Below are 21,331 nucleotides of genomic sequence, written 5' to 3' on the forward strand. Positions count from 1 at the left end.
ACTCAGGATATGTTTTGGTCTTCAAGATAGTTTAATGGTGGAGGTTTGCATTAGAATTTTAGAAATACAGTTAAGGAGACAGATGCACTTATTGTCCTAAGTGAAAGGAAATATTGAATAGAGAAGAGCTGCCTACTTTATAATCACAATAAATCATATTGTGTGTCAGTGTTGGAAGATAAGATTTTGGACTGGCTGGATAAAACAGCAATAATCATACAAAGTCTCTGATACAGTGCTAGAAAGTGCCATGGGATGCCAGGAACAAGGCAAAAAACAGCTCTCTTCTTTCAAAGAAAAAAGGAAATTTCATTAAGAGTGCCACTTAGAGCCTTTGCATTGATACATTGGAGATATGGATGACTGTGACAGAAAAATGGGCATTGTATTGTTTGGTGCTAATAAAAAGTCATGGTATAAATCTGATTTGTAATATTTCATTAACTATCAATAGGCTTTGTTTCACCAAAAACAGAAAATGAAAATAAAGAGCTAATGGAAAGCTTACAGGATGAAACTAACGGACATTCCTCAAACATGTTTTTATTCATGGTGTGTGGCTATGGCTTTTAGGTATGTCCATAAATATATCACAGAGCAGGAAATATATACGTGGAGTGCACACGCTCACACACATACACACACACACACACACACACACACACACACGCCTTTCTTACATTTTTTGCATAGTATCAAGAAAAATAATAAAATCGATGGTACATTATTAAGGCATACCACCTTTCTCTATGATTAGTGCCAGATAAAATAAAACAGTGTTTCTGATTTCTTAAAAGACAGTGACAAAATTAAACCAAGCTGCCTGTGGCTTTGTCCAGTGGGGCATTCTAATTGACTCCAAGTCATTAATCAGTTCCCAATCAATCTATTTTGCCAGTAGAAAGCAGTTAGGACTCCATTACCAACCATTCATCATGCCATACCCTAATTCACTGCACCATTAGCCATGGACTAGGCCTCCGTTAGAATAACTTAAGTGCCAATTGCTAAATGTGAAGAATTTTTGCTACTCACTTCAGCCACTGGGATCCCTTCTGGTGGTCGACACTGGAGCAAGACTTCCTGTTCCAAGGATACTTCCTTTCCCAGGGGTTCCTGCTCAAATGTCTTCCGCAGATCTGGAAAGCACCAGTAATAAAATATAAGACAAAACTAATTAACATTTATTCATTTATTGGAAGTACAATAAACATTCTGCAGCTTATTTTATGTTTCTTTGTAATTTTTAATCATGGTAGTACTGTACCATAATGTGGGTGATTATATTCTGTGTACTGGAAATTATGAGACTTGGAGGCTATTAACTTCCTACTTTAATCTTCACTGGAATGCTTTGTAGATCCTCATTCTAACAATTAGTGAAACTCATTCGTTGCATTTCCTTATTATTTCTTAATAATCAACTATAATGATAACTTTTTTCTTTTTTTTTTTTTTTTTTTTTGCGTTACGCGGGCCTCTCACTGTTGTGGCCTCTCCCGTTGCGGAGCACAGGCTCCGGACGCGCAGGCTCAGCGGCCATGGCTCACAGGCCCAGCCGCTCCGCAGCAGGTGGGATCTTCCCGGACCGGGGCACGAACCCACGTCCCCTGCATCGGCAGGCGGACTCTCAACCACTGCGCCACCAGGGAAGCCCAATGATCACATTTTTAATCAAGAGAATCCCATTGTCATGATGTTTATTCATAAAGTCCCTTAGGTATATTCTTATTTTGTCTTTCTTCCCAATAGATAACTATTGTAGTTGTAATAACTCTGAGATCTTTTGATAAATAACTCAAAAGCAAGTTTCTGTTCAGAGTGAAAAACAGAATGCTGGAGTCCTGAAAGAATGAATATAGCTTCTTGAGGTGTCTCAAACACAAGACAGGGAAAAGAGTAACTATTGGGATGAGTCCAGAAATATCTCAATATGTAAATTATGTGACCATTCTGCAATTAGAAGATTAAAGTCATTTCTGCTCAAATATACCAAGAATCTAATTATGTATTTATATCAGTGGTCCCCAACCTTTTGGGCACCAGGGACCGGTTTCGTGGAAGACAGTTTTTCTACGGACCAGGGTCGGGGGAGGGTTGGCGGGGGAGGGACGGTTCAGGCGGTACTGCGAGCGACGGGGAGACGCGCATGAAGCTTTGCTCACTCGCTGCCCACCTCCGGCTCTGCGGCCTGGTTCCTAACAGGCCACGGATCAGGGGTTGGGGACCCCTGATTTATATAGTTATAGTTGCTACAGCAATATGCAGTACAATTTTAAAAACTGCTATTGATGGACACGAAAATGTTAGAAACCAGTTTGTCATTTTAAACACCAAAGCTAAAAAGTACATGAGTCAGTCATAGAGCTTTGAAGCAGCATTTTTTTTAAAGCAAAGCAAAAAAATTATTTCATATATGTACTCTTCAGCTCCTTCCCATTAAAAGTTATTGGAATTTTACCCAGTTGATTTTAGTAAAAAGTTAATGCCTCTTTCCTTTCATCCCATGTCCCCAGCAACGACTTCAGAATCTAAAAGCACAATTTCAGCCTACTGAACTAATGAGTGGAAATCTGAAGACTCTGGAGGTGTGCCTCTAATGTCTTTCAAAGAGCTATTAGAAAGCACCACTTGGAAAATGCACTGAGAAAAAAATTCATTGTCATGTATTTGCCATTTGGTTGAATTTCTTGGCAGAAGAAAACCTTCAAGAGCTTAGGGGCTGTGAAAAGATAACTGGATCTAGGTGGGTCTGAAGTAAGACAAGAGACTCTACAAATGGTGACAGAATTTCTGTCAGAAGGGCATTTCTAATTTGATTATCAAGAAATTGAGTATGTTGCAGGAATGAACACTTAAAATCCAGAGTTATTAGAACTTGAAAGTTATCTAAATCAGGTCCTTATTTTACATATGAGAAACACATTTCTCAAGTTACTCAAAGCCTCACAGCAAAATAACTGATGCTGCGTTAGAACCTGCTGATTTGATACATATTTTTCTATCCCACACATCCCTTCACATCTCTTTTGGTTGATTTGTGTCCTTTCAACAGAAACATTAAAACTTCTTCTACTCTTTCTTTTCTCATATAGTAGCTTCTCTTTGTTTTTAATCTGCATTAAGATGAAATTTTGGCAAAACACCAAATATTAATAAAAGCAATAGCAGCAGTGAATAACTTTAATGGGATAAAATGTTCTTGACAGGGTATATCTTGTTGGTGAAAAATGATTCTAAAAAACACCCATCTGGGCTTCCCTGGTGGCGCAGTGGTTGAGAGTCCACCTGCCAATGCAGGGGACGCGGGTTCGTGCCCCTGCCGGGAAGATCCCATATGCTGCAGAGCGGCTGGGCCCGTGAGCCATGGCCGCTGAGCCTGCGTGTCCGGAGCCTGTGCACTGCAATGGGAGAGGCCACAGCAGTGAGAGGCCCGTGTACTGCAAAAGAAACCCAAAACTCCCATCTGATGCAGGGTAGGGTGAAGACCTAAAGACTGGAATTAGTTCTCAAATCAAATAACATATTGACTCTCAGTTAAACTAACCAGCATATCACAAAATAAGGATTGAGAATTAGAAAGAATGAGGCACATATATATCCAAATAGTCAAAACAAATTCCTTTAACATTTGTAAATTATCTCCTTAAGGTAGGCACTTTATTAGGTACTTAGGATGAAGATATGTAAGATTCAGAATCAAGACTAGAACGGTAAGCTGAGATCTATTTATGAAAAGCCTTCCTGCCATGCTAAGGAATGGCAAACCCTCAAAGGCTTTTAAGCAGAGGAGGGAGATAGGATGTCATATTGCCCTCGGTGTGACTGAGGTGGTGGTGAAGAAGCAGAAGGTAGTTAGGAACCCATTTGAATACATCAGGAGGGATAACAGGGTCCTGAACTCAGCTAGTGACAGTGGACAGGAAGGGGAGAAAGCAGATTCTAGTAATAAATAGATCATATGTTGAGGAAGACCTAGGTATTTGGAGAGTGAGAAGAGGAAAAGATAATACTATATTCTTAGCTACTGCAATTGTTAAGTTGATACCATCATTAAATGAAATAATACCAAATTGGGCAGGAAAGTGGTGAGAAAGTTAGCAAATTTATTTTGGTACATGTTCAGTTTGGTGCAGCTGTAAGCTATTCAAGCGGAAAAGTCCAGTAGGTCCATATCATGATTTCTCAACCTCAGCACGACTGACATTTGGGACTGGATAACTCTGCTGTGAGGTTGCCCTGTGCACAGTAAGTTGCTTAGCAGCATCCTTGGACTCTACCCAACAGATACCAGTAGCACCCTTCCAAGCCATGGCAAAACAAATGCCTCCAGATAATGCCAAATGTCTCCTGACATGAAAAATCACCTCAAGTAGAGAACCACTGGTCTAGAGTTTGGAAAAGAAGGCCTGGTGAAAGATCTGTGCTTCATTGTCTAGGAGATAGCTGAAGCACTAGAAATAGATGACACTACCAGGGCAGGGAAAAAAAAAAAAGAGGACACCAACATTCAAGAGGAAAACCTGCCTGCAAAAATGATATGGCGTGAGCAAAGACGTCAGAGAAAAACCAAGAGACAAGTGTCAGAGAAGCCAAGAGGAGAATAAAGTTTTAAGAAGTTGGGAGGCCAACAGGACAAATGCAGCAAAGGACTCAGAAGGAGAGGAAGTTTGGGGAATTTAGGAGTGAAGGGGGAGTAGAAGCCCAGCTGAGTTGAGGGTGCACAGGAATTGGGAAAATGACCATCAGGAGAACTCCTACTCTTTTGCAAGATTTTATGGTGATGGAAGTCAGCATTAAGGGATGATGGGTTTGAATGGAGCACGCTATAATTCTTCTTAGGATATGGTATAGTTTTGGGCACAGTCTTCAAATTCCTGCCATATGAAGGCACACCTTTTGAGAATCCTCATTTCCTAATTGAGAATGGTGACCACACATCGGAGTCATGTACTTCAAAAGACAGGTTTAACTGAACTATCACTGAATACCATATAATTCTGTTGTTTTGATGTTATTTAATTTTAAACTCTATGTAAATTTTATCTAATTCCTAAAATGATTCACATTTAACCCCCCACAAAGTAGTACTGCTTCCTGAAAAATCCTTTTAATTCCTGCCAAAAACCTCTTCTCTAGCTTTCAGGTTGTGTAAAGAGCATAGAATATATTGTGCTGTCCAGCATGGCAGCTGCTCCTTTCATATGCCTCCACGGTACTCTGTAAGGGGGTGAGTAGCATTTTAAGCATATCCTTTATCATTTGGAGAGATGTGATAGAAGGCAGGCTGGATGACTTGCAGGCAGAGAGAACACGAGGGTGACGAATGGATAAGCATGAAAAATGGACACTTGTCAGCTAGGAATTAGATGTAAAACAGAATGTTTTAGAATAATGTGGGCATTCCTGTCAGGAAAAAGATGAATTTTTTGCCCTTGGAAGACCTTTAGGATTCTACATTTCTGTTTTCTTTCCATTAGTTCTAAGGCTGCTACTAAAATAAGTATAAAGTCCTTTCATTATAACCTAGATTACTTTTGCAAAGTAAACTTGGCTTACCTCTGATTTAGTCATTGACTCCATCAATTAAAAGAAAAATCAGCTTTGTCATATGCATGCATTCAGAGACATGTTTACTTAAGAACATGAATATTGGCTTACTAAATCCATACAGAGAAATCCAATTAGCAGATGTAGAATCAGACCTGAAACTATATGGACTTCTATTTACCATTTACACAGTAATCAAAGAAAGCCTTTTAGAACACACACATGTGTGGGTGTACACGGCATCTCATTTCTTTTTTTCTTTTTTTTTTTTTTTTTTGGCAGTACGCGGGCCTCTCACCGCTGTGGCCTCTCCCACCGCGGAGCACAGGCCCCGGACGCACAGGCTCAGCAACCATGGCCCTCGGGCCCAGCCGCTCCACGGCACGTGGGATCCTCCCGGACCGGGGCATGAACCCGCGTCCCCTGCATTGGCAGGCGGGCAGACTCTCAACCACTGCGCCACCAGGGAAGCCCGGCATCTCATTTTTTATGGTAGAATTTTGATGCTCTCAATGAATTTTTTTGCACAATAATAATACTGTGGTTACAAATTATTTATGATGTGAAACCCACTAATTTCATGGCATTCTACAAACATGGACTCTGCTTTTTGACAATGTGGTAGGCAGAAAAGAAGGCTACCTGGGAGCTTGAAGACTCTGTGGCCTCACCTTCCTCATTTGTAAAATGAAAGTAAATGACGGGATGCTTTTGAAGGTCTCTTTTGTCATAAGGGCCTATGCCTGAGTAGACTAACATTTTAAATATGCATTTTAGGGGAAAACAGCCTATCCTTTGTGAAATAAGATAAGATCTTTAAGGATTTATACCAATTATCAAAGAGAAATAATAGAAGAAATTATTTTTCAATAATCTAGGAGATGATGTATCTTTGAAAAGAACAGCTTATATATTTTCCTCTACGACAATCTTCATGCAACTTTTGTACACTTCAATATACAGGTATGGGTAAGAGTTAGAAAAATGGGATGATGGATGGGTTCCAGAAGATTCCACATTAAAAATATCAGAAAATTCTTTGTACAAATCCAAGGGAGCAATATAATATACATCACAAAAGCAGATGAATATTAAAGCTTTGATGATTATGAATGCATTGAGAATTACTTTGACAAAACTAATTTTCTCTCTCCATGGAGAGATGGGAAGGAAATGCCTACCCAAAATAGCACGCAAGAAAGCCTGTCACACCAAAGGGCATATCTACGAAAGGGGCCCCAAATCAAGTCTCCTCCACAGTGACCTCCCTCGAGCATCTTTGCCTGACACCATCTGAAAAGGGTGAAAGTGGCCTACAATGGGAAAGTCGAGGCTGGACAGGTGGGAGCTTTGACTATAACAGGTCATACTACCAAGCCCCTGTGAGCCCTGCTGATTCGGGAAGGAAATCAGGAGAAACTACCAGCAAAAGATCTCCCTATGGTGTCTAAGCAGGTAGGCTGCTGATACTATTGTCTTTGAAAAAGAAAATAAACAGGTTCTCACTCCAAGTTAAAAAAAAAATAACTTACATTTGTTAAAAATGTTTATTCCCTTAGCAATGCTACTTCATTATGCAGAAAGATTTATTAGAATAAAATATTTTTTAAAAGACAAAATCTTGACAATGTGATAAACTGATATTATGAAGTTAAGGGTTCGCCGATGGGTATACTTCAATAGATTATTCTAATGGAAATTAAAGTCTTTAAATTCCATTGAGTAATAAGATATAAATGACATAGTATTACCTTATTAAGGTTGGGTGCTTTTTGTTTTAGATCTGATCGGGTTTTGTGAATATTAGATCTCATAGAGTTTTGTGAATATTAGAAGAGTTATTGAAACTGAAAAGGTTTCGGAAGATTATGAAGCACAAAACACATGTAATAAATCATTACGACTGTTTCTATTACTATTAGAGAGTTCTGGCATGAAAGATGATTACTCATCTGAGTAAATTTCAACATGTCATTCTCTTACACACTTGGGCCATTTGGTCTATAAACTATAGGATCTAATATTCCTTACTATTCTTATGGAATTTAAGGTTTATTGTTGAGTTTTTCAAACTGTGTGTCATGACCCCTTAGAGGATTATGAATTCAATTTAGGGGATTAAAAACCAGCATTAAAAATAGGAAATGGAATAAATAGAAAATGTCAAGTGATCATACATAGTATTATCATGTATGTTTATATGTACATACACACACACACCTCTGTGTATTTGTATGTATGAAGAGATGGGTATACGTTTATCTAGTAGATCATGATATAAACATATTTTTTATTATAGGTCACTGTGAAAGAGGTCTGAAAGCTCCTGCAAAGTAAGATAACATTGCAGCCAAGAGCAAGATCTTCAGGAAGGACAAACGTGGGTTCCGGTTCTGACTTTACCCCTTGACTAGCTGTGTGACCTTGAGCACACTGCTTAACCTCTTCTTACTTTAGTTCCTTCAGCTAAGAAATGGGTATGATAATAGTAACTATTTTACGGGGTTTTATAGGAAGAGGCACCTATAAAACTCTAGCATCATGCCTTACATATAATATGTACTCAAAAGATAGTAATCCCCACACCATTTCTCCCCCAGTATTAGTGAATTTTAGTATGCTATACAAACATTAGGCATTATCATTGTTAGTCAAAATAATCATAAACAAGTGAGACAAATTAATTACGAGCGTGGGAGACTAATGATTGAAAGTGATGTGTCACAAAGAAAAACTTAGGGATTACCATGCTGTGCTTGAAAAAATGCAGATTTCATAATAAGACTTGGCTCCAGGAATCCACAGTTTTTATTTGCCCCCAAGTGTGTTTTACACACAGCACTAAAATCTGAGAACTACCGATTGATTGATGGATTATTTACCGAACACCCATGATATGCGTGGCACTGTGCTAGACTCTGTAGGCAGAGGGAGAGAGAGGCCTGGGAGGCCGTGAGAACCAAGAAGACCTGCTTCTACACTGTGGCTCTTAAGACAGTGAGTCCCTGTTGGTGTTTCCCCAGTGTCAGTACTTACTTTTGTGCAGGTTGGCGGCTGACATTGTCTAACACAGACACTGAAATTTCATATGTGTCTAGGGGACAGGCAGGTAACTTAAAGAAAGTTAGGCACAAGAATTATTTTTTTCTTAAAACATAGCACCAACCTGGGCTGTCTTAGGTTTTCCAAATTTTAATAGAGACATGGATACAAAACCAATTCACTTAACTTTTTACTTGCTACTCAGCTCTATGCTGCCATATAGGAATTCAGGTTTGGTGGGCCACAGACCCCATATTTGACAGAAACTAGTAATCAATTCTTTTCATGCTCAATGAACAGAGGTAGTAAAAACATTTTTTAGTTTTTAAAATTCTGTTTTACTGTACTTTCAAAGTGTTCCTCTAGCAAATAAAATAATTCTATGGTCACATATAGTAACAATACTTGTGTTCTTAGAGGGAAAAAATGTGCCTTTCTTCCAATAATGATAAAAGGGGATAATTATGTTGTCACAGTAGAGTATAACTTATGCTTAAATCACCAAATCTGGCTGTTAACAGGAAATAACTGGCATGAAGCAACCAGTATAGCATACTTTGGGAAAACTGGATTAGACTTCTGAGCTTTGAGCATTTATTAAAAGTGAAAGTCCCGACAATGCTATAGAACCCTAAAAAGTTTGCCACGGTTTTCTTTTCCAGGAATAGAGTATCTTTGCTGGAATTAAAAAAAAAAAATCATGAAAAAAAAAGTTATATTCAGCAACTCCTAATGTGGTTTTTAAAAGGAAGGGACACAGTATATAAAAAATGTTGGAAGGAGTTTTCTTTTTCACTTGCTTTTTCTTCTCAAATACTGTAAAAGATAAAACAAAACAAAACAAAAACCCACGAACCAACCAACAAAAACATGAAGTTTCCTCTATGGTTAGATTGCAAAGTGAACTATCACATTTCTGCAAACCTGTACAATGAATTGGACTGTAAAAAGGAAAGTTTAAAACTCAGATTTACCATTTCCTAAACAAGTGACTAGGGTAAGTTATCTAGTATTTCGTTTCCATGCTTCTGTTTCGTTATTTGCAAAATAAGGATAATAACAGATCCTACCCAAAGGATTGTTGGAGGCATCACAAAAGTTAACATGCACAGGGGCTTATAGAATTAGGCATACAGTAAGCATGCCATAAATGTTGGTTACTAGGACACAGCGTTATTTAAAGACAAAAGAATGAAGATGAAAGATTTTTATTTTGTTCCTATTATTGTTTTGCAACCTCTTTTTACGTTTTAAAAAACTAATGTTTTTGACCAATCTTATGAATTTACCACAAACACTTTCATAATATCATAGTTATGGGCAGGGACAGAGGTTAGAATAATTTGAGCAAATCAGCAGAAAGATTATCTGGCAATGTCTTTAGTTTTGTCAAGGCATGGCTATCCCTTACTGCACCGGGTCATTTAAACAGAAATCCTGAATAAGCAAAGTCCCTGCAAAGGGAAGTACAATTTCAGCCATTCTTCTTTATTTCTTGGCTTTGGGGCATTTATAGGACAAATATATTGTATTCAGATAGTTTTGCTAAAGGGTTTTTAAAAAAATAAATATTTTACAGCTAGAACTCCAAAGACATCCATTACAGAGAAGAGGAAGAAAAAAAAAAACCCATATAAGCTACTCTTCTATTCACACTGCATCTTTATTTTCAGAAAAAAATGATCATATGTCATCACAATATTTTTTAAGGTATGTCTTAGGGGTAAATAATAAGAAACATGCCAACTTTATGGATGAGAACCCGATATATCAAAAAGTTAAGGCTCTTTTCTCAGAGTACAGAAAAAGAACACAATGATTGCAGACAAGCTTTTTTGCAAAAAAGTAGTTTAGCCATAAATTTCCCATTTCATACAGCATAAAACATTACTTTAATGACATATTTTAGTCCAGTGGGTTCCCAGCCCTTCCTATAGCACATAGATGGATGATTTTTCCCAAACTATAACTTATGAGACAGTATTTTATCAATTAGATGTCTACCTCTCAGAACAAATATGAGCTATAAATGCCTATGGATTTGTGGGGCCTCCATGAATCTTGAGAACTTCTGTCTAAACACAAAAGCAAATAAGTTTGGAAAAATACAGACTGATGCAATCAGGTATGTGCTATGGTTTCTAATTTTGAAATAGGAACCACATGATGGACTAATTAACATAACGGTTGAGATTTATATGAAACAAGGAGACATTTATTGTTAAAAATTTTGTCTCATTATCTAAAAGTGTCTAAATTGTGCAATTAATCTCATCTAATTCAAAAACTGGCCCCTGTAACTGACAGTGGGTTTACTGGGGACTTAAATGGTCATACAGGGGATCAAACCACAGCTCAGAAGTGCACGTTGGTAAACGGGCCATTTATTCTGGTGTGGTGGCAAGCTTGCTGAGCTCTACCAAGACATTGGTGTTAGGCTGCCAGATCCTCTCATGGTATAACCTAAGTCTTGCAGAACACCTGGTTAATGCAGAACACCTGCATTATTTGGTTAAACTGTACTTTTAATTTTGATTATGTCAAGTAGAGTAGGCAGGTAGGAAAAGTAACATACAAGGCCACAAATAATGACCTCTGTATATATAAACTAACACAATAATCGACAAGATCACGTATATATTTAACTGGAGATACTACTACCCCTACTATAGAAATATTAGTTCATCCATTCCTTTAAGATATTTATTGAGTTCCTACACAGTGTCAGGCATCACTGTAGGCATTCTGAATTCATGAGGAACAAACCAAACAAAAATTTTTGCCCACGTGGATCTTACTTTCTAAGGGGCTGGCGGAAATAGACCACTAGTCATGAACATAATAAATAAGTATATAGTAGGTTCGAAGTTGATAAGTGCTATGGAGAAAATAAATAAGACAAAAGTGTAATGGGAATTTGAAGTAGGGGGAGCACAGGGGCAATCAGTTCAGTCTATCTGATGTCCTCAAATTCCTTGGGTGATAAAACATTTTTACTGAAACAACAAATCATTGGCATGAAATAGCAGCGTCACTTTGCCTTATCATATGCTTACAATTTAATTCAGTTTCATTCCATTGACTTACGTCTTCAGTTATTTAGTACCAGCCACATCCAAGGCACTGTTTTTAGGCACTGGGGATATAATGATGAAGAAAATAAAGTGCCTACTCTAGTGAAGCTTATATTCCAGTGGTGGAGCTAGTCAGCCTAAAAGATCATGAATAATGATGAAGAGAAATGCTCTCAAGAAAAATAAAGCAGGCTTGGGGTAAGAAGAGTGACAGAGTTGGCGACAGTGGGTGTTAGGTAAATTGGTCAGGGTTAATCCGTCTGAAGAGCTGACATCTCAGCAGAAATCTGAATGAAATCTGAAGGAGGTGAGCCACTGGTGGAGTTGGGGAAGAATGTTCCAGGTGGGAGGGAAGCGTTATTGCAAATAGCCTGTATCTGGAATGAGTGTATTAAACATTCTAAAAACAAACTGGTATAGTTGGAGCAGACCAAGCAACAGGAGAGAGGCAGGAACCCAAAGCCTTCTTTCACTTCTGCATGGTAAATAATAGTGAGCCTATATCATGACACATGTGGAAAATAAGATATTTTTGTGAACTGCCACCAGACACAAAATCATGGTCACCTCCTCTCTTATTTGTATCCAGTGTGTTGGTTAAAAGCATGGACTCCTTTGCTGGTCTGACCTACTTCTCCACATATGAGCTTTGAACTCAGGCAGCTTTTTAATCTCCCTTTGTCCTACATTTCCTCATTCGTAAAATGAGGATAATAACACCTGTCACACAGAATTGTTGCAAGTACTGAATGAGCTAATTCATGTAAGTGTTGGTCAAAGGGTACCAACTTTCAGGTACAAGATGAATAAGTTCTGGGGATATTTTTGTGCAGCGTGGTTATTATAGTTAATCATACTGTATTGCATAGTTAAAATTTGCTAAGAGAGTAGAGGCTAAGTGTTTTCACCACACACACACACACACACACACACACACACACACACACACACACACACGGTAACTATGTGAGGTGAAAAAGTGATTGAAACAGTGTATCTATTATTATTATTCTATAGCCCATCTCTCCAATATGAGCCACACGTGGCTATGGAGCAGTTGACACGTGGCTAGTCTCAACTGAGAAGTACTGTAGATCTCACCAGATCGTAAAGATTAATATGAAAAAAGAATATTACATTGATTATTTTATTGAAATGATAGTTTAATTCTGCTTCTTTCTTTTTACTTTTTACTTTTTTTTTTTTTTTTTTTTTTTTTGCGGTACGCGGGCTTCTCACTGCTGTGGCCTCTCCCGTTGCAGAGCACAGGCTCCGGACGCGCAGGCTCAGCGGCCATGGCTCACGGGCCCAGCCGCTCCGCGGCACGTGGGATCCTCCCGGACCAGGGCACGAACCCATGTCCCCTGCAATCGGCAGGTGGACTCTCAACTACTGTGCCACCAGGGAAGCCCTCTTTTTACTTTTTAAAGAGTGGCTCCTAGAAAAGTTGAAATAACGTGTGGCTGGCATTGTATTTCCTCGTACACTGTTGTTCTGGACAGCATGCTAGACACTACAGACTCAAAGATGTAAACATGGCTTGGTCCAAACCTACACATGGCTCACAAGGTGGCTCCGATCTCAGGGAAAAGGATGAGTGAGCTATGAGAGGAGGGCAGAGAGGGCCACTCTGATCCTCCTTAATTCCTCCCAGAAACCATCCTATTCCAATCTGTAGTCAGTGGATTTTGCACACATAAGAACGAGAAACTCCTCAGGAACTATCCTGACATTCCCAGGAAGACGGATTGTCCGTGCACATAAATCCATTGTAACTACTGAATTGAGGAGAAGGGTGACCGTATACAGGGCTCCTCTGGCCTCAGGCTTAGGGACAAAATTACAGTCTAATTATACTTGAATCGGCAGAGAACTTCAACCTCTAGGACTGACAGCCCAGGCCTGGTACAGGAAGTGGTGAAAGAAGGAAAAACGTTTTAGTTTTTAAAGTTAACTTAGCATTGATAAGTTTCAAAATGCACAAATAAAGTTGTATGACTCATTATCTCTGTGGTTATGAACATTATTATCATACACTGAGCATTTGCTTTGTGTGTGGCACTATGCCATAGGCTTTACAAGTTTATTCTAGTTTAGTCTTAAAATAACCCTATCATTTTCATTTCATGGTTGATGGAACTAAGTCTCAGAGGGGTTAAGTCGCTTGACGAAGGTCACACTAGTAAGTGATGGAACCAGGGTGTGAATACCTGGCCCCAAATGTGTGCTCTAACCTGGCCCCAAATGTGTGCTCTAACTACTCCAGCCTGCTACTCTTTTCACATTATACCCACCATCCCCTGACAAAAGCAACCATGAACAACATCATCAACGATCACAACCAGCAGCAGAAACAGCAGCCAAGACATTTCCTGAAGAAAGACAGTGTTTGCTGACATTTTGCCTGAATTACGTTTTCCTACCTTAACACTCAGAATTCTCCCATTGGCCTATAACAAGGGACATTGGAAGAAACAACCCAATGAAACGGGCGGCTGCATCACCATAAGGGTTCTACTTTGGACAGTCATCAGAGTGTCCACTTGAGTCCCCTCAGAAGGAACTCCTCTCTCTGCAGTGGAAGCTGCAGCACCCACTACGGACACCTGACACCGCCCTCTGCTAGATGTGTTCGGTTCTAGAGCAGGCATATCCTGTTCTCAGCTCATACCTGGCCGAATCCTAACTTTTTCCCGTTTCCCGTTTTCCCTCTGCCCAGATTGTCTCACAAACTTATTTTTGTATTTTATGTAGTTTGAATGTATAAAATATAAGAAAAAATAAATGAGTGAACAGCTAATATTCATTTCTGCTTTATAAACTTCTGAAAATAGAGCTTTTTCATGAAAGAACTATGGGCCCCTCCACAGAACACATAATGAGTATAGATCGAATTAGGTGAGAGGTAATTGCACTTATTTAACTTTAGTGTCATGGTTACCTTTACCTGAGAAAAATTTAAACTTTAATTGCAGTTGATGTGACAGCCATCGGTCAGATATTACTGGGCAAAGCACCACAGCTCACTTGAAACAGAGCAAAACAGAAAATCTGCAACCTTCCTGCAACGTTAGCAAGGACTCACTTGGTAGGGATCAGTCCTGACAGAGAGAATTTGAAATTTAACTTTTTTTTCATCATGATGTAAATCTATGTGAGTAAATCTTTATATATTGGATGTTATTCCTTGGCCACACACATATAAGTTCAGTTACTTATGGAAGTACAAGCAAACTTCTCTTCAGTCTTAATACATGAAGACGAAAACGTACTATGGGCAAATTAATGTCTTACTAGAAGAAAAGTTTGTCTTATTTGAAAATGTCAAACTACGTATAAAAACTGTGAAGTAAATAGCAAAGTTTATGTAATATGTTGCAAAGGAAGATGAGGTTCTTATATGTTTTTAATTTTTAATGTGGTGAATAGGGTTATATAAAGATAATATTATATATGCTATTTTATTAAATACTATATATTGTTTATGTATACATATATAAAATTGGCACCACACAAGAGTCATCATTTGTAACTATGAAGCCCTTAAACTTCAGCTTTTAGGCAAGCCAATTTAGTATAGAGTGTAGATTGGCAATTTTAAATATTCATTATACTTGATATTAATGACCACATAGTAATGCAAGATATAGTTTTATATCATTGTGCCTCTTTTGATTATAACTAGAAGCTAATTTTGAATTCATTTAATTATCTGACCAAAACAGTATGTTTTTTGTTTCTTTTTAAAATGTTTGAAAGTATGTTCAAGATACTTTCATAACATAAAACACAAAATAAAATTAATAACATAAAATCTTCAAGATTCGTGGTAGACAATTGTAGTGGATTACATACGTTTTCAGGACTGATCCTACCTGTTGGGAGTGTTGCAGGTGAAGGTTCCCAGCCTCTCCCTCCTGGACTTGCCCTCAGTTGAGAAGAGCTGACTTGACCTAGGTCATACAAGTTGGTGACAGTGAGGAGAAAAGGATGGGCCCACATCCATTGACTAGTCAATGTTGGGGAGAACGGTCTGCTCACCTCCTGTGCCTCAAGGTGGGACAACTCTGAAGGGCCGTCCTAGTTCCGGAGGTCCCTATGGGGTCATCGTTTGTTGTACCTGTACGGCAGTTCAATTTCTCCCTCTGCCCATTTCTATTCCTCCACAGACGTCTTTCCGGAGAGCCCTCACTAATACATTGCCCGCGTGCGTGTCTCCATCTCAGAGTCTATTTCATGGAGAATCCACATAAGACAAAGAGAAAAATCCCTTTAGACATGCTCAGAGAGGAATGATTAATATAGAGCAAGTCTTTATAATGTTTTTTGTGGTTTTTTAAAATAAATTTATTTTATTTATTTATTTTTGGCTGCACTGGGTCTTCATTGCTGCTCGTGGGCTTTCTCTAGTTGCAGCAGCGCGGGCCACTCTTCGTTGTGGTGCGCGGGCCTCTCATTGCGGTGGCTTCCCTTGTTGCAGAGCACGGGTTCTAGGCACATGGGCTTCTGTAGTTGTGGCACGTGGGCTCAGTAGTTGTGGCTCACAGACTCCAGAGCGCAGGCTCAGCAGCTGTGGCACACGTATCCAGCTGCTCTGCAGCATGTGGGATCTTCCCGGACCAGGGCTCGAACCTACGTCCCCTGCATTGGCAGGTGGGCTCTCAATCACTGAGCCACCAGGGAAGCCCTTTTTAATGGTTTTAATTCAACAAAATTTATTAAACATCTTTGATGTTCTAGGCATTGTGCTAAGCACTGAAGATATACAGTTAAGCAAACCTGAATTAAGCAAAACTGATCTCAGAGCACTCACTGGCATGAAACACAGACATTACGACAATTGAATATAATTCAAAGGAGACAACCCTGTATTAAGAGGATGGATGAACTGCTCTGAAAGGTTTGAGAAAGGAACACCTATCATTCTGGAAACTGATGAGGCAGGAATGACTTCACTAAGGACAACTGAAAGAAATCCTTCAACAGGCTAAGGCCTTTCGAATCATTCTCTCCTTTCTTTCTCTCACATCCCACATCTAACCTCTCAAAAAAAGCTACTACCTCTGCCTTTAAATATATCTAGAATCCAGGTCTCACTGCTCCACATCTTCTAATCTATGTATCCTAACATCTCCCACATCCACAGCCTCGTAACTGGTCTCCCTGCTTCTACTCTTGCTTCTCATGGTCTATTCTCAACACAGCAGTCAGGTGTTCTGCTAAAATGGAAGTCGTGTCATGAATTCCTCTGCTGAAAACATTCCAAAGTTCTCATTTCATACTGTGGACCACAGATGTTACACCCAGAGGGCCTAGGCCATCTCCACACTGCCCTCCTGTCCATACCTTTCTCAGCTCACCCAGGGGTCTACTTTTGCTCACTCTCTTCCAGCCACTCTGGCTAATTCGATCTTCTTGGTACCCGCCAGCACATTCCTGCCTCAGGGCATCTGTACTTATGCCACTTGCTGTCCCCTCTGCCTGACTTCCTCTCTCCCTTCTTTCAGGCTTCTTCAACTGTCAACTTCTTCTGGAGGCCTTCCCTGACCACCCTCCCCAGCACAACATACCCCCTTTTCCGACTTATCTTTCTTCATAGCACTTAACATCTGCTCTGTCTCTGATTATTTATTTCATATAGAGTGTGCCCTTGCTCACCAGACATAAGCCTCCTGAGGGCAGGGATCGTTATATGTTTTGATTTTGGCTCCATACCCAATACCTACAATTGTCCCAAGAACAGAGTAAATGCTTACTAAATATTCATTGAATAAATAAGTTTTTACAAATAATGAAAGGAAGTAAGAGAAAGGTGAAAACTTTCAGTATGAACAATAGCTGGAAAGTATAGAAATGGAAGTATTTCTAATCTAGTGTGACTCGATTGGAGACATTCTTTGTGGTCAGAGCTGGAAATTTAGGTTACCTTATGTAAACAATGAAATATGGTTGTTATGGGCTGAAATGTGTACTCCCCGCCAAAATTCACATGTTGAAATCCTAGCCCTTAGTACCTCAGAATGTGACTTTATTTGGAGATATGGCCTTTAAAGAGGTGATTAAGTTAAAACGAGGCCATTAAGGCCATACTGGTAGCCTTAAACAATATGACTGGCATCCGTATGAGAAGAGAGATTTGGATGTGGACAGTTACAGAAGGAAGACAGTATGAAGACATGGAGAAGATGACCATGTACAAGCCAAGGAGAGAGGCCTCAGAAGAAGCCAATACTTCCAGCACCTTGATCTTGGACTTCTAGCTTCCAGAACTGTGAGAAAATAAATTTCTGTTGTTTAAGCCACCAGTCGGTGGAATTTTGTTATGGCAGCCCTAGCAAACTAATACAGTGATATATACCATTGTTAGAAATTTTGACTTTATCTCACGAGCCACTATAAAAATTTAGCAGAGATGGAGGGAGCTGAGATGAGACCTGAGTTTTAGGAATCTTCTGAAATCTTGCATTTGTGGTAATATGGAGGAAGGATTAGAAAAGGGAAAAGACTCGAGTCACGGAGACTAACCGGGAAGTGTTTGCAACGGTTGGGATCTAGATCAAGCAGAAGGGAAGGAAGAGGTGAGAACAGAATTGGGGGAAGCATCAGAGCCAAAATTGTTGGGACTTAGTGACATATTACAGGTAAGTGACAATTGACATCAATGCAAATTGAAATTTAGTAAAATACAGACATGCAAAGGAATTCAGGTAATAAAATTTACATGGGTTTCAGTGGTCTCATACTTGAGAAAATTTCTCAGTATGGAACCTAAAGACAGATTAAAGCAGCATTCATGCCGCTCAAGGTGTGAATAGTACTTGTTGAGAAAAGGGTCTGCAGAAAGAGCTGCAGACTACATCTCCTCCTTGGGGATAATATGCACGTTAGCATATTAAGGAATCTGGAAAGTTTTGCAATGAAGAAACCTCTTTAACTTTGTCCAAAAAAAAGGTATTCCCCACGTTTATTGATTATGGAACACTCTTTTTGTGTGTGAGGCACCTTTTAACCTCTCCTTCAACACAAATACTCTAGAAATTAGCACAGTTTGGAAAATAGTGGTGTATTCTGATGCACTAGAACAGTTCTAAAATAAACAGAGAAACTGTCTGGGTAATTTCTATTTCTAAGAGCAAAACTAGTCAACACTGTCCTAACAGACTGGCAGAATAAACTCATTAAAGGAATACAGTTGGTTTTCCCATAGCCTAATTACTACCAGATTAAAAAAGAAAATTCAATCTTTTGAAAGTAGCACGAATTCTTTCACACCCATAAAGGAAAATTACTCAGTGCTTGAAACAAAATAAAATGATATTCTGGTGACTTAAAGGGAAAGTGTAGCTCAAATTCAGAAATCTGGGAGCAATTTTTAACCAGGGTTCTTTGACACTAGAGCACTTATGGTCTAAATTTTCCCATTTTCCATCAGTTTCTGGGATCCACGGTGCCCCTGCACTGTGACTCACATGCAATGCGCACGTAGGCCTTCCGGCTCTTGGTGGTACCCGCCGAGCTCCAGGCTACACACTGGCACCAGTAATCTTCAGGCCCGAAGAGTTCTTCCACTTGCTGGCGTGAAATCTCAATGCTTACTTCCCGGACAATGAGACCTGCCAAGGCAAAGGAAGATTTAAGTCAGGAGAAGACTTGTATTAACAAAACACCATACATATATTTTTCTTCCAGTGATCCTTCTTGATGCCATAGACCAACGTCCTAGATATTACCTCTTATCTCCTCTGATTTTCCTCTCGATCCAGTTACTTGTCCACACTTTTTTCATTCTCTTATTTGCTATTTCAAGTCTCTGGATTCACCAGATAATGAAAGTGGACTTGGTCTATCACTCCACAGAATTACACCTTTCCCGTTACAGCATAACATTCACCCTCCACCAAGGTATCTTCCTCTGTGTATTGAAACAGTAACTTGAATTTAACATCTTCTAAGGATTCTATCTTAATTATACAGGTTGTGGGTAAGATACCCATATGCTGTACATAGCTTTACAATAACTAAGTCTACCTAATTCTTTACATGAAATGAGAGAGAATGACCAAAAAACTATAATCATAAGTATATAAATCGTCAATATATATATATTTATATGCACAAATATGTGTATCAGTTTTTATTATATGACCTAGTCCTTTATAAATATGTGGTGGTTTTTTAAAACTAAGTCATTTTAAACAGCTTTGTTTATTATTATTATTTTTTTTTTTTTGCGGTACGCGGTACGCGGGCCTCTCACTGTTGTGGCCTCTCCCGCTACGGAGCACAGGCTCCAGACGCGCAGGCTCAGCAGTCATGGCTCATGGGCCCAGCCGCTCCGTGGCATGTGGGATCTTCCTGGACTGGGGCACGAACCCGTGTCCCCTGCATCGGCAGGCGGACTCTCAACCACTGAACCACCAGGGAAGCCCAGTTTTGTTTATTATTAAGGCACATTGTTTTTCTTAAAAGAAATACTAGCCTTAGTTAACAAACCTCTGCTGTTCTATCCAAAGAATGTATGACTTTTAAGGTTTTCATGAGTAATATTTTGAAAGCCCAAGTGTTTCTCTATACTAACAATGTAACCAAAATCCTGTTAAAAATAAAGTGGCTTCTAGTTAAAATGCTCAAATAATTGGAATTTATTTCACAGTATTATGTAATCCTAAAATAACAAAAATTGAACTAAGAATCTGGGATTATCATTTTAGGGGTATTCATCCTGCAGTATGCCTCTTTGCACGAGCAAGAAGGATTATCTGAACAATATATGTGGGCAACTGCCAGTTCTCTTGCACATACTTCCAGCATGGAGTGTCTACTGAGAGAACTGGCAGGGGCACCATTTAGGGAGTAGGAGAATTTGCTCTGGGTCAAGTATGAGCACAGTAAGAAAAGTTAAATGTATTACTCTGTACTGTTCATTCATTCATTCATTCACCAAATATCTACTGAGCATCAATTATGTAGAACATATTGCACTAGGTACTTGTGAAACTCTGATGAGTAAAATAGTCATTGCCCTCAATGAACTTTTATTTTGGGGAGGAGGATACATAAAAGGCTCCAACATGATTTAGGTTGATTAAATCCTATGGGGTGATGGACAGGGTGCATGGGAAGAAGTAGGAAAGGGAAGGAGCAGACTGAGAACCCAGGAGAAGACAACTGAGCACTGGACACAGAGAATACTAGCATGAGATGAAACTAGAGACAAGAAAGGGACCACTTTATATACATTCTTGTAAACCCGCAGTTCTCCAAGTATGGCCCACAAAACAGCTTTATCAACATCACTTGGGAACTTGTTGAAAATGCAAATTCCTGGGCCCCACTCCAGACTCCGTGAACAAGAAAAATTGAGAGTTCGGCCCAGCAATATTTTAACAAGCCCTCCAAGAATTCTGATGCATGCTACAGTTTGAGAACCACTGTTGTACACCATATTTAGGATCTGGGATTTCTTTCTGAGAACCAAGTGTTTTAAGCAAGAAGATGACATAATCAGATGAGAATTTAAAAATATACATATATAAATATATATACGATATATATGGTATAATGATATGTACAAGATATAAAGTTTAACTAGTTCCTAAAAGTTATGATATTTTAAAATGTTTGATCATGACTTCTTGGTATAAGTAACATGAAAGAGGTGTCAT

The 21,331-nt window shown here is 39.1% G+C and overlaps 1 protein-coding gene across 1 annotated transcript in view; it reads right to left on the reverse strand.

Annotated features, from left to right (window-relative positions):
* The window catches only part of UNC5C (unc-5 netrin receptor C), a 387,317-nt gene that overhangs the window by 108,226 nt on the left and 257,760 nt on the right, over positions 1–21,331 (reverse strand). Inside the window, exons 3-4 of the mRNA XM_060147584.1 lie at positions 19,136–19,279; positions 1,036–1,139 (exon numbers count right to left, since the gene is read on the reverse strand). Of these exons, the coding sequence (XP_060003567.1) occupies positions 1,036–1,139; positions 19,136–19,279 (248 nt within the window). The remainder of the gene's footprint in view (positions 1–1,035; positions 1,140–19,135; positions 19,280–21,331) is intronic.

This window comes from Lagenorhynchus albirostris, chromosome 4 (genome assembly GCF_949774975.1).
Source record: "Lagenorhynchus albirostris chromosome 4, mLagAlb1.1, whole genome shotgun sequence".
Classification (NCBI taxonomy): Eukaryota; Metazoa; Chordata; class Mammalia; order Artiodactyla; family Delphinidae; genus Lagenorhynchus; species Lagenorhynchus albirostris.